At 46.4% G+C, this 16,798-nt stretch overlaps 5 protein-coding genes across 5 annotated transcripts; 1 reads left to right on the plus strand and 4 right to left on the minus strand.

The window, feature by feature from the left end:
* Positions 1–125: 125 nt before the first annotated feature.
* V865_006609 (uncharacterized protein) lies at positions 126–3,444 on the minus strand (the record flags this gene model as incomplete). The annotated part of the gene is made up of 14 exons (XM_066230367.1): positions 126–770; positions 848–894; positions 967–1,144; positions 1,210–1,262; positions 1,334–1,542; positions 1,609–1,674; positions 1,736–1,860; positions 1,976–2,036; positions 2,114–2,285; positions 2,346–2,404; positions 2,577–3,080; positions 3,158–3,264; positions 3,329–3,356; positions 3,416–3,444. 14 exons carry the CDS (start codon positions 3,442–3,444, stop codon positions 126–128), a joined length of 2,283 nt encoding a protein of 760 aa, XP_066086464.1.
* A 249-nt stretch (positions 3,445–3,693) lies between these two features.
* Positions 3,694–5,191, minus strand: V865_006610 (uncharacterized protein; the record flags this gene model as incomplete). The annotated part of the gene is made up of 5 exons (XM_066230368.1): positions 3,694–4,444; positions 4,547–4,656; positions 4,747–4,814; positions 4,916–5,078; positions 5,177–5,191. 5 exons carry the CDS (start codon positions 5,189–5,191, stop codon positions 3,694–3,696), a joined length of 1,107 nt encoding a protein of 368 aa, XP_066086465.1.
* A 417-nt stretch (positions 5,192–5,608) lies between these two features.
* Positions 5,609–7,374, minus strand: V865_006611 (uncharacterized protein; the record flags this gene model as incomplete). Its single annotated transcript, XM_066230369.1, has 2 exons — positions 5,609–6,841; positions 6,934–7,374. The coding sequence occupies 2 exons, from the start codon at positions 7,372–7,374 to the stop codon at positions 5,609–5,611; spliced, it is 1,674 nt and encodes a 557-aa protein (XP_066086466.1).
* Positions 7,375–8,801: 1,427 nt separating this feature from the next.
* Positions 8,802–9,801, plus strand: V865_006612 (uncharacterized protein; the record flags this gene model as incomplete). Its single annotated transcript, XM_066230370.1, has 5 exons — positions 8,802–8,931; positions 9,007–9,217; positions 9,311–9,484; positions 9,565–9,618; positions 9,690–9,801. 5 exons carry the CDS (start codon positions 8,802–8,804, stop codon positions 9,799–9,801), a joined length of 681 nt encoding a protein of 226 aa, XP_066086467.1.
* A 642-nt stretch (positions 9,802–10,443) lies between these two features.
* V865_006613 (uncharacterized protein) lies at positions 10,444–15,809 on the minus strand (the record flags this gene model as incomplete). The annotated part of the gene is made up of 3 exons (XM_066230371.1): positions 10,444–14,848; positions 14,905–15,487; positions 15,542–15,809. The coding sequence occupies 3 exons, from the start codon at positions 15,807–15,809 to the stop codon at positions 10,444–10,446; spliced, it is 5,256 nt and encodes a 1,751-aa protein (XP_066086468.1).
* Between the last annotated feature and the right edge of the window lie 989 nt (positions 15,810–16,798).

Consider the following 16,798-nt stretch of genomic DNA (forward strand, 5'->3'; position numbering starts at 1 on the left):
TGATTACCTACGCTACGATGTGCATAAGTTGGGCTCTCAACTCTATAATCAAGCTGCAATGTACAACACGTCACGAATGCAAAGTAAGCCGACCGAAACGCTCTCATAGATGAAATACAGGTCTTTCACAAAGTCTGTATAATACCTTGCCAATCATTATCCTCATTACCCAAAGTCCCAGCGTTACCACTGCCACCACCACTAGGGTCCAAAATTCCAGGATTCGTATTCATGTCGGCAGGTGCATTATCGAAATTCCAGGTTGAGAGACCATCGTCAAATGGCCACCAATCGTTCCAATCGATATTCGCCCCTAGGGATTCATCCGTACTTTCCAATAACCAATTACCCAAGTCTGGTAATGGGAGTGGATCTAAGGAGAAAGTCAACGACGGGTCGAATGCAGGTTGCAAAGCCGAGACCGTAAGGCTCTCATTGTTGGTGGAGTGTATGTCTTGTGTATCGGCCATAGGTATATCCAAATCAGGTCGAGCTTGGATGTGATCGATCTCTCCTGAGATAGTCTGTACGTCTTCCAGGTTGTTATTGTCATCATGTATTCCATCCTGAGCTGATGACTGAGTTTCAGTAGAGAATCCTCCCATGTTGAACCTATTCAAACGCCTTAGGAAAGCAGAGTGAAAAGCGATCGTGTGTGTAGGTGAGATAGTGAGACGTTCCAATTTATCCGCTGCCTTTTGGGATAGGCCAAATATATAAGAGAGTGAATGAGGATCCAGGATGGTAGACGCGATTTTGGTATCGAAGACCTATAATTCGTATGAAAATACACAATACACTGTCAGTGCAATTGATAAAGGTTGAAGTTGATGGTAAGAAGACTAACCTTGTAGAGGAAGAAAGAAGCATATGCGAAATATAGGTGTTTGGAATCTGAGTATCACCAGCATTGAGATAATCAGTAAGGTTCATCGTTTACGAGTGATACACCAAGTGGAGACTCACCTGGGGCATACCTTAACGAATCATCGTTTAAAACACACATTGTAGCCAATATGCCCAAAGAACCATTGATACAAGCTGCCAAAGCTTCTCGTCTTTCTCTTTCTTGGTTCTCTTCTACAGTAGAATCACCGGCTGGGTTGGAATAACGGAAAGAACGCTGGACCCATCTATGTGCGATCTAGGACGAAGGCGGATTACTCTAAGTATATTGTCATTCTTGCAGGGAACGCAGGGATGACATACAATGACTTTGGCATGTAAGGCTGTGAGATTAGCATGAATTGTGATCTCAGGATCTGGTCCATTCAGGATCGTTAGCGAGTAGGCCACACACATGTCAGATAAGCAGGAAGAAGTAATGACTCACCGCGCTGTGTCTGTACCTTCACCCAAGCATCCGAATCTTTTTCAAAAGTATGATAAACCGATCGCAGATCTAGACCATAGTTGCCAGGTCCAGACTCGTTATCCTTATCTATAGCTTCTATGCTGACAGCTAGGACCCTTCGGAGAGCTACATTGCTGGCCAGCCGATAATCCACTGCGATGCATATCGGCGAATAAATGAAGTTTTCGCTATATGGTGCAGAGGGGGATGTGGGTCATCAGGTGATTGTGACTATAGGTGAGGGAAGGACTCACCTAGATCGTATCAAGTGATCTTCAGGCATCATACTTGGTTTAGCGGTTTGACCACAGTAGTTGAATCTGTAACATTCTAGAATAAGGCACATCTCAAGATGGACGAGAGAAGAGCAGACAAACCCACCTTTTATCAGCTGCATACAAAGCAAGCCATATCCTCTGACGATCCCTATTATGCCTTTCATCGTAATCTGGTCGAGGTGATGATAAGTCGAGATCAACTGCCATCCGACTAATGTTCCGACTCAGCTATGAATTATAAATCCTGGAGACAACGATGGACATACCATGCCTAAACAAAAAGACACATACATTTCAGTATGAATGGCCCGTGTACATGATACTAGGTCAGAAGTGAGCTCACCATGCCAAGGAGTAAAAACGCATTCTCATCTTCCGCTTCTTTGAATTCTGTCAGGACGAACCTATTATTCAGATATTAACGAATCAGTCCTCAGTTTGGTCATGACCAAGACAGAGGGTGACTCAGAACGAGACTCACAGAGCTTGAACAGTCTGTTCGGACCTTATGTCATCCGCGAATACTCTTAATATTTGATCTTTTGCCAGAGCCAGGCACTTCTTGTGGATGAAAGAGTTGATCTTTGGTGAAAACTTGGCCGCGATCGCTAGTATCACGCAAAATAGGAAAGAGGAAGTGCGCTGAACGTAATCTGAATGAGATGATATCAGTGAGTGGAAGAAGGAGGGTTATAGCAGAGTTTGTGACTTGCGATAGGTATGCAATTGTGGATCGAATATGTATACGTTGGGTGAAATCTTGTCCATGAACCTGCGAAGAGCGTCATGAACATGGGGTATCAGCAGCTATATCGACGACAGTCACGGAAATGCCGAAGTGAAGGATCGAGGACAAACATGATGCTTCAGACAGATCTGACGATCTCAGTCTATATGATAGGGATCGTGAGATAGAAGTAGAAAGAAGAAATAAACAAACATACAATTGAAATAACTCCTTTGCAGTGACCTCAGCAATATACCCACACGTTATTGGATCTTCCCTCCACAACGAGAACCCTTGGGTGTTGCTACCATTCTTGGCTGTATCTCTCTTTTCCTCTGAGAAGATTTTGGAGATGGACGATGTCCTCCTTATCGAGGGACCTATATCCGTATAATTATACTTCGTATTCTGACTATGGTAGGGTGTGGGATGAGAGGTTATCCGTATGCTTGAGGTGGGCGTGGGTGGAAGATACGGTTTGACCTGGTATTTCAATCCATCATCATCTTTCTCCATGGAGATTCCACGTTCTTGACGATGTTGATGCTGGTGTGGACGAATGGATGAAGACGAGCGGGAAGAGGTTGTCTTGAGATCCAAAGAGACTTTAATCGCATTCCCCTTGTCCTTGCTTCTGTCCTTTGGGTTGTTATTCACTTCTTCTTCTTCTGATACCTTGATTCGTTTCCTCTTTAACCTCGCTCTGACGCTATCCGAAAGTCTGATTGAAGATACACGTTAATCATCAATATCTCAAAATATCCATAACGGCGATAGGTCATACTGGGTGAAACTCACTTCGTACCGACTTTCCGTCCCCTCTGATGGGGTACGACCTCACATTTGGCATTCGCACTCAAGCAGCTCTGACATGGCTGGTCGGCTGTCCTACCTAGACATTTGGTCTATCGAGAGTGATGTCAGCATTACCTCGGATCACCGAGTTTGCATTGGAGTGATCGACCTCACCTTTCTGGATCTACAACGTAGACATGCCCTATGCTCAACAGATAGATCAGCCAGTGTCCCTCCTCCTGACGTGCACAAGACACCTACGGCTGTGTGCTCGTGCTGACCGATGACATGTTGACATGATGATGTGATACAGACTTCAGGGCATGAATGAGATGGATGTTGTCTATAGGTTTATACAAGCTGTCAGATGATTGTTCCGGTAAATGAGATTCTCTTCCGAGTGCTCATCCTTGACTTATACGTGACCACCTGAAGCAATGGTGCAGCTTGGGAGGTTAGAGAATGACGGTGTATAGATAGATTATGGATGCATGGATTCATATATGCATACAGTGTTCGAATCCGTAGATCATCAGCACCTAACGTGTCATCTTCATATCATTCCGGCTCCTATCTTTATTTCTATCCAAAACAAAACTATAGCTCTCTGATCTTTCCCTTCCCTCTTTGTCCTCCGAGCCCAAGTTCGAACTCGAGTTCGGAGGTAGCATACTATTCCTCAGTGCACTCTCCACTTTGTGTGGATTCAGCGCTTGCATCTGACCAGGTCCAGGCGATGGACTCTGTCTTCTCGATATAGGAGGGGTCTTACCGAGCCCTAATGGATTCGGACTAGGTGTTCGTCTACTCCTGTTACCACCACTACCGTTGTTTTTAGATGCGGAACTAGACGTGGACGTAGTCCATAAGAACCAGTTTGTAGAATTTAAATTCAATCTCGACTCCTCTTTCTGTTTTTCTTCTCGTCTCTTTTCGAAGGCAGCTCTATATCTTTCATAACCTTCTCTAAACGATTTATCTACCCTAGAAGAGAATATCAACTCCCCCCGGGGGTTAGACGACGGAGGGATAGTAGCCATGACATTCGTCGAGTTTGATACCTTTCTAGAAGATGTGGGAGACGCAGAGGAGGTAACGGGCTGGCCTTTGCCGCCTAAGAATGGTTTGGAAGGTTGGATGGGTGGATTAGAGCTTGTAGGCGGGACTGGGGACGTGGAGTGCGAGGAATTTCGTAAGAATGGGATGTAGGTTAGGAACGAGGACTTCGGTCGTCTCATATTGAGGTGCATGTTGAGCGGCCGGAGGGCTTTGTTAGAATGTGTGATGTAGCTATGTGTGCAGTATCAGAACAAGAATCAGTATCTGCGATAGCACAGTATACAAGAGAATATAACCTTCTCCAGCAATTGATCATGAGTGAGAAAGACTCACCTTTGAGCATATTTGATCTTCTCCTCATACATCCCACTCGCAAAGAACAGCACTAACGTGACCGACACGACGGCAAGGGAAGCTTGGAGGGCTCTAATCCGTAGATTGCTCTGTTAAACAATGAATGCTCATACGTCAGTGCTTGCTTCACAGGTGGATAACCTTGTAGAGAGATAGATCGTGATGAGTGATGAACTCACTTTAGGTGGAACAACGAATAATTGATATAACATAAACCCCCAAGCCCCTATGAAAGTATATAAAAACACTAGACATGAACAACCAGTAATTGATTAGTATATGCCATTGTCCGTATTGTAGATATTTAAGTATGCGGAGATATGAGAGAATAGTGGACAGCCATCTCACCTTGATACCTCTTTCTCCTCTTCCGCAACATCTCAGCATTACTTTTCAACCTCTCTTCGAACAACAGCAAATCCCGGTAGGTAGCTGTATCCGCGGGTGGGTAATAAGGTGCAAGAGGGTGAGGTCGGTTGGGCGTTGAAGTGCCCGAGGGGGAGGGTGTAGTCTATAGAATAGATAGCAAGATACATGAGCATCGGCTCAATCTCTATGTCATGCTTACATATGCGTTCCTCTAGGAGAAGCGATCGGAAAGACACTTACAGTACGGATCGACATGTTCAGTATTGGTTGGAGGTTATCGGTGATTCCGTATGGCGAGAGCACCCATTCTATCTATATCCTCGATCCAAGCAATTTGAACGACGCTCAGAGATCAGTCTCGCTGATGAATGTGCATATATAAGTCACTTGTCGTATGCTGGATGATATTTGTTGGTGTGTTATAGGTTGAATAACCAAGAACCAGAAAGACAACCATCATCTTCTTCAGTGATCCGGTTATATAGATGCACACACTGGGAGTTGCCACGTGGGGACATTTTGTGCAACCCCACCAAAATGACTGCAATTAGGCGAGATAAAGTTCATGCATGGTAATGTATGCAGCTGACAACATACATCCGCATCCCTACTTGAAGCTACATAGGTGTATAAACACTATAATGTGACGAGTATCGATGTGGGTTAGAAGGTTCACGTCCGACTCTCCGACTCTGACATGGTCATTTTCAGTATATCCATCGCGCTTTTCCCCTTCAACCCTCTCTGGGTATAATCATCCGTATTCTTATAATCGCTCTTCACTTTGTGAACACCTGATGCTGGCTGAGGGTTGGGGATCCTGGTGGTAGCTTGAGGAGGTGAATTCGAAGAATCCAACTTGAAATCATCATTATCCAAAGTCATTCTTCTTTCTCTTTTCTCTTCTCCAACGGGAATACCATGAACCTGGGGTCTTAGCGTATCAGGCGACGAGAATGCCAATAGCAGATTAGCGGCTTCTTCAGCAGGCATATCTTTGAGCTTCTCTCTGGTATTCGTGGGAGGAAGAGTCAACGTAGGTGGAGAGTATCTCACAGTTCGCTGCGATAGACTGTCGGCCGGTGACGGGAGATCTAGGTTAAGTACGCCGCCGAATAATGGCATGCCGCCGATTGGAGCTAGGAAGGGCGAAGGATCAGCTAAATAGGAACCAGAGCCACTGCCATGTAAACCCGAGCTTGAACTGGACGTAGAGGCAGAGTTAGAGGTAGAAGGGTGACCGTTTAGGAATGGTGAGGTGGGAGAAGGGGCAGGGAAAGGTAGGAAAATCGGATTGTTACTTTGAGGTGAGTGAGGAGGTCTTGAGACGGGCGGCGGGGGAGTAGGTGAATGATTAGCTGTTTGAGATAGTAGAGATGTTACGGATGGTGAAGCGTGACGAGGAATGGGTTGAGCTTGTCGGATAGCCTTGGTCAGCGGAGGAGGGAGATTTGCTTCAGGTTCAGTGTCGTTGGGATCTTCGTTATCGAGGTTCTCATTATCCGGTTGAGGTGAGGGGTAGGGCGAAGTTACCTGTGAACGTAGATGCGAATGTGAGTGAGGACGGGTATTGGGAAATTGCGTTGTCTGAGAATGAGAATGAGAATTCGCGTTTGAATCTGAATGAGATCGATGATGAGTATGCTGATGATATTGGTGATGCTGCTGATTTGACGTTGACTGCCCGACGTTTTGATTATCTCTGATATACTCTATTCTTGAGGATCCAATGAATGTATCTTTCACACCAAACTCATCCCCGCCATCTCGAGATCCATCTTCATCATCCGGCTTGGAAGTATTGTTCATCGGAGGGATGACCAAGCCATGCTGAGTAATGATCGATTCTAGATGGGCAATATGCTTTTTCAGATCTTTCATATGCCCTACCGTCCTCTCCAGAACCTAAAATAGAGTACAGGGCCCATCAACGTCGCTTCAGCTCCAGACTATATTGATAGGACATAAGGATAACATAGAGGGACTTGAGGACTCACCTCCAACTTGAATTCTCCAGCTTTACCTCCATCTTCCCCTAACCCCGGTACCATCCTCCTCAATTCACCCAGCGCAGCATTGATCTTCTCCCTCCGTCTCCGCTCGATCAACGAGTGATTGGCCTTTCTTAATGCCTCTCGTGATTGCTTAGTGGATTTCCCATTCTGAGATTGGCCAGTAGAGGTCGAAGGTTGTTTACGTTTCGCACCTATCACTCCAGAGCCAGTTTTCCTGCTAGTAGAAGAAACGGTCTTTGGCACGTAATCGTCGTCTTCTTGATCTTGATCCACTGATAAGCTCGATATACTCGCTGAAGGTGATGATTGCTGTTGTTTCAGATGTCTCGGTAGAAGTGCAGAATGAGTCGCGGGTGCAGGAGCGATAGGTTGTGGACCTGGTTTCCTCTTGCGATTGGAAGGGATTATTGGCGGTGGTGGCATGTTGATTGACGAGGTAGTAGCTCGGGAGTGGTTGTGAATATGAGATTGTGCAATGTGATGTTGCCGAGACGAAGAAGTACCTTGGAACTGTCCAGGGGAGATGCAATTAGTAGCCAACGTTGTTTCCATGACTAGTGTCATATCTTGCTCTTAGACGAGTATTGGGTGGTATGCTTTATATGATTATACAATGTCGTGTGCTTGAATACCGTCTAGGGAGATCCCAGAATATCGGTCGCACGAGTGATATTGTGGAAAAACCGTTATCATGAAACGTGCGCATCACCAGTGAGAACGAAGTTGATATTCACTTTCTGCTTCATATCTCACGCACGAGCCTTCGCCAGTGACCTTGTTTGTCGTTTCGTGTTACGTACGAACAGGGTGCAAGTGAGATTGAACCACAAGAAAAGGAGGCATGTATGGTTGATGAACTTGACTGCTTGACGAAGGATGTCATGGAGGGATTGGGGTGCGTGCTGTAGTCAGTTATCGATCGACGGGTCTCCTATTCTCTTCTCTCTCATGTATTGAACGTACTTGCAGTATACTGCAGAAGGGAGGTATCACACGACATGGTGACATGCATGTTCTTCTTTTCTGATCCATCAGATCGCACATGTGTGGGGTGAGTGATGTAAAAAAATGGGTCGTGTGAGATCAGTTTACTCGTCGTGCTAAGTAGAGAACGCACGTTCGTTATTTTTTGAAATCACTGTACGAGTGATCATCAACATTTTTCAAGCTCCTCAAGTTACATCTAACCATTGGTCCGTCGATTTGATACCCTTTCATTACCGACAAATTCTCGCGGAAGAGAACTGATGATATTTATCTCCCTTGCGGCTCGACTGGCTCGACCTGATGAGAGAATTTATCATGAGTCCAAGTCATCCATAATCTGCAATGCCAAACGAAGTACGGTGAGCGATAGTGACGTCATGTCGATCACCCTTATTGCGGATCAAATAATCGGAACCCAATCTACAAGTGATGGTAGCTCCTCTTCATCCTGGAGTCTTAAAAAACTCACATACGATCCATGGATAGCTTTCCAACAAGCTCAGAGACATTCTGTGTCAGACTAACATCTAGCGTGGTGCGATTGATGATGATGCCGGCAAGCAGCATGACTGAATGGAGGTGTGCCGATTGATATTGGCATTCTGCACCGCCTTCGGACCTGCTCTAGTCTCATTCCTCGGCGATGTATGCTCTTCTAACGAGATACATATGCTAGAAGTGACAGAAGGTCACATGTGTTGCATTACTATGCGGTACACTGAAGCGGGTACCGAGCTATTCGGGTCATGTTGGAAAGTAATATGCATGGCAACTTGTATATAAAAAGTAAGGATAACATACCCAACCAACTCGAATTTCTATACATACAACGACAACGACCATTCATAGATAGACGATCAACCATGTTCAAGCGACTTACCTTCCTCGCTTCTGCTTTACTCCCGCTCGCACTGGCCGCACCAGTCGAGCCCGGATCGTCTCAAGTGGAAAAGAGATCTACTAACCTCCAATGCGTCCAATACCAATACGGAGGTGAGTACTCGACTTTCCACCTTTTTAAAACATACAACAGTGATGCCGAGACTCATCTGGTTGTTCCACTTATAGGCCCATTCACCTCAACGGGCTTCAACGGATTCATCCACTTATACTCTAATATCACGCAATACGATCCTGACACCCAGACTACATCATTTAACGAATCCCGACTGGGTAGTTCAGAGGACGGCACGATCGAGCCGTGTGGAGATTGTAGAACGACCGAATTGTTCGGATTCGAGATCTGTCAAACTAGAGATAGAAAGGCGTTCAACGGATTGTAAGTCTTAGTCTGGATATCATGACGACGAATCGGATATGATAGTCCGTACGATCAAGCTGATACATTTTGTTCATCTGGGGGAATTTGCAGGGAGAATTCGGCCAATTTCTTCTATGGTCATTTGACCTACTACAACGTAGGCTTATTCCAATGTCTTACAGCGACCAGTACAGGATCCGAAAAAGGATACCAAGGGTCGGCCTTGACTTTGAAAGATTGTGAATATGATTATGAGAATGCTGCTGCTTCTGGACAATACTTCGAGTGAGTACAGTACAACACACCTCATTCAACATCCACTCAAATTTGTAACAAAAACGGACTGACTTTCGACCTGTCTTCAGAATGTCAATCTCAGATCAAGGATATTGGTACGCTCATTTAGTCGATGATAATACGTAAGTCCTCTTTCTAAAAACTGTATGTGGTTCACGAAATATCTAATGACCATTTTATGGAACGAAAGCAGAGTATACGGACCTACACCTGAACTCAATAATAACGGGTCTCTCGTGCTATACGATGTGATCGGCGCAAATAAGACTTTCACCTTCTTTGGATTCAAGGCTCAACAGTTCTAGATAGGGTTGCTGAGCGGTATTGAATGGACAACGGAGAATGAAAGTGGGAGAATACTAGAGAGATCAATTCTCATTCGAGACATTACACTTAATACATACATATATAATTAGCTGTATAAATACAGATGCCAACATTGAACATTCAATTACGTGACGGATACTGTATATCTTCCTTTCAGGTCAGCGAGATGTAAAACGAAACATTGAAGGGGTAGTGTAATCTGAAACAGCCTCTTGACACTACTGTATCAACATCGATCCCATTCCGCGGGAACCGACTGAATATGCAGTACAGTTATAAGAGATCAGACCAAATCCGACTGAATCGAAATGTGGATTACGAAACGTTTGATCATGAACGCTCAAGTCAATCTCGTGCTGTCAATGCAACCAAAATGGTGTTATGCAAAACGATGCGAATTCAGATATAAATATAATGCTTTGATCTTATACCCCTTCCGTTCACTGTATATAGAATAATTCACCTATGCGAAGAAGGACTGACAAAACGAAGTATTATTCAGTATAAAACACAAAACAAAAAAAAAGAGACAATTAAGATGGAAATATAGGATACAATGTGTTTGAAGGAAGAAGGAAACGTCCCGGTTTGCTTCACTACTCTACTCGATGGATCTTCCTCTACCAATTAGCGAATACACCTTTACCTCTCCTCTTCATAGTGCCCTCATTCTTGTTAGGTGAATGGACTATCCGCCTTTCGTTCCTCCTTCTGATCGATGCCGAACCACTGTCAAATCTCTTGGCATTTGAAGGTTTGGTAGCCGCCTGAGCTCTGAAGACCGAGTAAGTACTGTTGATGGTACCTCCACAAACTTGGTTGGAGTCTCCTGAACATTTGGTGGAACAGCTCGAAGAGGCTGTCGAAGTGAGACCATCAAGCGAGTTGGAACATCCACAAGTGTTTCCACCGGATAAACCAGAGTAAGTGTAGTAATTGGCATTACACCAGATCTGACACATTGACGGAGTGAGGTTATCGTGTCCTGTCATTACCGCTGACGAGAATACAGTGTTTCCTCCAGTCCAACAGCCCAAAGCGGTACCGGTTGGGATAGCCGCGCTGGAGCTGGTAGTGGAAGAGGATTGGATAGCCGTGGTGGAAGTAGCGGTCACAGCTGATGAAGCTGGAGCTTTGCTAGAGGATGAAGAAGCAGCAGAGACGGACTTGGATGAAGAGGCTGGCGCAGCGGAGCTGGAGGTGACACTTGAAGTAACCGTTTTCGTCACAGCCGAAGTTATGGCTGAGGCCGCAGTTGAGGTGGAAGTGACAGTGACAGTACCTCCAGTAGCGATCGCGCCGCCACCGGGGATCGAGGCTTTCGAGCTTGAAACGCTGGAGCTAGCAGGTTTGGAAGTACTGCTAGAGGCTGCAGCAGCGGCAGAAGAAGAAGCGGCCTTGGAGACGGAAGTGCTACTGGAGGAGGCAGCGGCTGAAGAAACGGGTTTGGACGATGAGGAAGACGAGGCGACGGTGACCGATGATGCGGCAGCTGATGAAGCTCGAGAGGAACTGCTACTGGCGGCGACGGAAGAGACTGAGGCTGAAGCCGAAGCAGATTTAGAGGCTGAGACTGAGCCGGACGCGCTGGCTGAACCAGTGGCACTTGCTGAAGCTGAGACCGAGACCGAGGCGGTAGTGTTGGGTGATGAGGCTCCAGCGATAGCGTAGAGAGACATCTTACCACCAGCACCACAAGCTTCGGCGGGGGCACCAGGACAATTGGTAGTACACTGAGAGTCGGGTAGCAATGCGACGACAGGTTTGGTCGTACCACAGTAACATTGAGTACCAGCTTCAGTACCGTAGTTGTTGTATCCGGCAGCAACACAGATCTTTCGACATGCGTCACTTGACATACCACCGTTGGTGATAGAGTAGTTGGGCAAGACTCTGGGACTACCATCGCTGACACAACCGACGTAGTTGGCTGGGAAACCTGCTGGGGTGTTGGAACCGGCACCGGTAGTATCGTAGATAGACCAAGCGGAAGAGAAGGTGGCACCACAAGTCTCGGTGGTGTTACCTTGACAAGGAGCGTTACAGGATGCGGGAGCAGCGGCAGCACCGTAAGTGGCACTGTTACCACAAACACAGGTGTTACCGTTGGTAGTTCCTGCAATGGAGAATCCACCGTTTCTACAAGTTCGTCGACAAAGTGAAGCAGTCATGTATCCACCAGAGTATGACAATGCTGGTGATTGACCGAAAGTTCCCTGAGAGTAACATCCTTTGAGGCCTTCAACAGTTGCAGTACTGGTAGTCGCGTTGAGAGTCGAATAGACCGAGAGGATATTTCCACTACCACAGATACCGACTTTACCAGCACAAGCTTGATTACATGCGCTTTCAGCTACTCTGTAACCACCAGAAGTGGGGTCGAGTTTGGCGGCACAGTAACATTGACTGGCATATTCGGAACCGGCGAAAGCGTATCCGAGAGCCTTACAATTGGAGATACAGAGATCGTTGGTCATACTTGATGAAGAGAAGTAGTAAGATGGTAACATCCTAGTTGAACCTTCTCGGAAACAACCGACATATCCAGTCGAGTTGGAAGAGACAACGAAATCGGCAGATTTGATACCGGTGTTGGCCAATTCGTACGCAGCGATCGTAGTAGCGGTACCACAGTTCTGAGTAGAGTTACCGGAACATGGGTTGTTACATGAAGCAGAGGTGGTAACGAGGGTAGGAGCGACACTGGAACATTTACACTGGTTACCGTTTCTGATACCAGCGTAGGCTGATCCTCTGGCGTAACACCATTGGTTACATGAGTCGACGGACATCCAATCACTGACGTAGGAGTTACCATTGAAAGTCGAGTCGTCGGTGAAACAACCGAGGTAACCTCTGATACCGTTGTTGGCGACTGCTCCAGTGGCATTGTAAAGGTCCATGTAACCGGAAGCACCACAGGTTTCGTTGGCGTTACCTGCACATTGGGTGTTACAAGCCGAAGTAGGAGCTTTGGCACCGTTGGCGACCTTGTTACCACAGAAACATTGATTTCCAGCTTCGGTACCGGCGTATTGGTAACCTTGATTGGCGCAAGCTACTCGACATGCCTTGGCAGATAGAGGATTGGCAGTGTATGAGTAATCTTGCAAGGTTCGAGCGCTACCGGAATCGGTCCAACAAGATACCCAACCATCGGGCTTGTTAATGGTGACGGTGACTTCAGAAGTGTTGTATACGGCGGCTTGAGTTTGACCACCACAATATTCAGTGCTGTTACCACCACACTTGTAGTATTGACATGAACTTGATGGGTACTTCTGGGTAGCACCAGTCCAAGAGTTGCCACATCCACAGTATTTAGAGAGGTAGACCGAAGCGAGACCGTAACCGAATTCACTACAGGTGGTTCGACATTTCTCGATGGTCATACCATTGTCGTAGTAAGTGTAACCAGTAAGACCTCTGTTGGAGTTCTCGTAACATGTGATGTAGTCGGCAGCGGAGACACCAGGCATGACGGCGCTCATCGTTGAGTTATCGAGAGTGTATGCTTCGAGATATCCACCAGCTCCGCAGGTCTCGGAAGAGTTACCGGAACAGACCTTGTTACACTGCAAGCTAGACACGTATTGAGTGGTGGTAGGAACGTTGTTACCACATCGACATTGGTTACCGTTCTCCACACCGGCGTAAGAGTAACCGAGCTCCATACAAGATTGTTTACAGATCTCGACGGACATCGGGTTTACGGTGTAAGAGTAGTAATTCTGGAAGGCAATGTTGGAACCGGAGTCTTGGAAACAACCGAGATAACCAGCAGGTTTGCTGGCTTTGACAGTAGCCGCCGTGACATTGGCTGAAGCGGTGGTGTAAAGATCCATAGCGTTGGTACCACCACAAACAGCTGTCGAATTACCGGTACAGGCGGTCGAGCATTGACTGACGGGGAGTCGTTGAGTGATCTGAGGTGAGTTACCACAATAACATGTTTTACCACTCTCGACACCAGCGTACGAATAACCCAGCTCGGAACAACCGTTGATACAGGATTGAGGGGTGATAGTACCAGACCAGTAGTTGTTGGTCAGAGCGAGTCGTCCACTGAGATCTTGGTAACAACCTTGCCATCCAGGTGGGTGGTAAACCGAGGACTTTTCGATACTGGCCGCGGTGATATTGTATACTGAAGATCGGTAGTAATCACCACATTTTTCAGTGGAGTTACCGGTACAAGCAACGGTGCAGTAAGAAGAGGGTACAAGGGATCCAGTACCGAAGTTCCAGTCGTTACCGCAGTAGCACCATTTAGCAGAGGTGGTTAAAGCCCAGTTGGTGTTGAGGTTGTGACAAGCAGCGATACAGGTCTCAGTGGTCATGGAGCTCGATTGGAAATTGTAAGTGGAAGCGCCAAGAAGACCTGCCGAAGCAGTACCAGGGTTGTTGTAACAGCCGACATATTGAGTGCCGTCAGCGAGGGTAGTGGTGTTTTGGGTGGTTCCATTGGCAGCATACCAAATGTTGAAGATGTAACTACCACCACATTGCTGGGCACTGTTACCAGGACAAGGGGTCGAACACATTCCGGGGTAAACACTTGCAGAAGGTCGGATAGCATTACCACAAACACAATTCCAAGCACCGACTTGTCCGGTACCGGCGAATTGGTAACCAGCAGCGAGACAAGATTGTTGACAGGACTCGACGGTCATCGAAGAATCTGTGTAAGAGACTCCACCAGTAAGTGCAGTGATTTCTTTCAAACAGGCGATGTTGTGCCATCCAGGGGTGGTAGGGTATTTGAATACTTTGTTGTCCGCAGCTGAGGCGACGTATGGTCCATCAGTACCTGTCATCTTGGAGACGTCGAGACCAGCAATCGCAGGGTTACAGCCGGGTTTGGCACCAGTGGCACCCCAAAGAGGGTTACAACCGGGAAGTCGAGGAATAGGAACGTTATCCAAGTTGCCAAATGACTCTTGCAACTCTCCTCTTTCGGGTTTACAAGCTTTTGCCGCAGCGTCATCCATAGTAGGAGCCAAGACGGGGCATTCACCCATTTGCCTAGATAGATTGTCAGTTTGGAAACATTTCCATGAAGAGAAATGGCTCCTACTCACATTGAGTGATAGACACCAACACATGTACCGTTGGCGTTAAGAGCTTTGCTAAGAAGAGCTTGGTCCCAACCTTCAACAAAATCACCATGTACACCGTAACCAGTGGTATCACCGTTTGCCCAAGCGAGTTTACCAGCCAAAGCTTGACCAGGGTTGTAGTTCGAGGTGGACCAGGTGTACTCGAGTTGGATGGCAGGAAGTCGGATGGGGTGAGACCAAGGACAAGAACCTGATCGGACACCATTGTCTGGCCAGCTCATGTGGGACCCATCTGACTTGTAGAGGTTTAATCCGTCCCAACAAGGTGGGAAGTACAACTCGGTCTTCATACCGTAAGGACAGTCTCGGTTGAAGTTGAAACTGGTGCCAATCAAAGAACCAGAGAAATCTTGGTTGATTTGACAGGTGAAGGTGACCACGTTGGTCGGTGATTTATTGTTGGGGTCACCAGTCAAAATTCGAAGACCCTTGGGGAAAGGACTAACGTTCTGGTACTGAGAGTTTCGAGACAAGAAGTAGTAGAATCGAGCCAAGATTGGTACAGGCACAAACTTGTTGGTGTCGGTGTCGATGACGTAGAGGTCTAAAGAGGACGCAAATCAGAGAAGAAATGGAACGATGCAAGTCAGAAACTCACTAGGCATCCAATAGTTGGACTTATCGGCCTGTTGTCTGAGAGAAGAACACGAAGCAGCAGTATAGTAGTCCGAGTTATAAAATGCGGACATTCTTGAACCACCGATAATCTTGTGCATATGCGAAGATTGCTGGTTTGGTGATACAATGGGATCAATCTCCTCGTTGGCGAGAACATAAATGTAATCCAAATGCCAGGCATCATCTTGTGCTTGCACGAAGACAGCCGAGGCGAGGAAAGCGAAGAGGTAAATGAATCGGGAGAACATCTTGTCCAAGGTGCCTTGAGTCGGGGTCAGCTACAGACCGATCGATGTACGAGACGATGGATAAGACCTACTCTAGCGGACCCGTTCACTCCTTATCTGTTATTATAGAAAGAGATTTATTATAGTGCTAATGAGAGAATGTTGTTATGAAGTAATTGTTTGACCTTGAACGACCTATACTCGGGAAAAATCGTGCGTCGGAATATCAGATCTAGCTGAAGATGAAGAATGTGGGCGTTTTTTGGTGGCGAAGACGACTACCAGAGCCAGTCTATATAGTCTTGAATCTTTGAATCTGATCGGCGAGGTTTCAATGATGATGGACCCAGACTTTGGATAAAACCACCAGTGGTTTCTTTTTTTGGGTTTTCTTCCGATCGGCGGAAGAAGTAGGCCAGATTCAATAGGTGTAAGGAGTGAAGGAGCGACAATGAACGATGTACGATGGAGAAAGACAAAAAGACAATGGAGAAAGCAAGAAGAAACCGGAGCAAGCTTGAATGAAGAAAGTTAGAATGTCTTTAACTGTTTGCGGCGAAACAGGTTTTTTAAGACACCAACCGATCGACAGGTCCGAAGTAGCACTGAAGCACGGTCGAAGGAAATCAATATCGTAAAAGTACACGAACGCCACCTGAACAAGTGGTTTGCTATCTCTCTGGGATTCCCCTTAGACCCTTATTTTGGCCCTAGGAATTACTTCACCGTTACTCTGGCTCCTTCAAGATTCACTTAGCGTTCTGATTTATCACGTACCACATGTTCTCGTTGTACATGGTTCAGTAGCCGCGGCAACACCACCACATTCACTCCATCGATTCGAGACTTTGCATCACTATCAAACGAATGAGACACTTTAGCGCATTTCCAGCAATATTCGGTTCATTCATCTGTGTTGGATGTTACTGTACCAAGAAGATGGGTCGCCGGATGGTGATCGGGTTGATTGAATCTCTAATTAGAGGAATGTCTGATAGAAAAGATCTACT

The sequence above is a fragment of the Kwoniella europaea genome, chromosome 2, assembly GCF_036810445.1.
Source record: "Kwoniella europaea PYCC6329 chromosome 2, complete sequence".
NCBI lineage: Eukaryota > Fungi > Basidiomycota > Tremellomycetes > Tremellales > Cryptococcaceae > Kwoniella > Kwoniella europaea.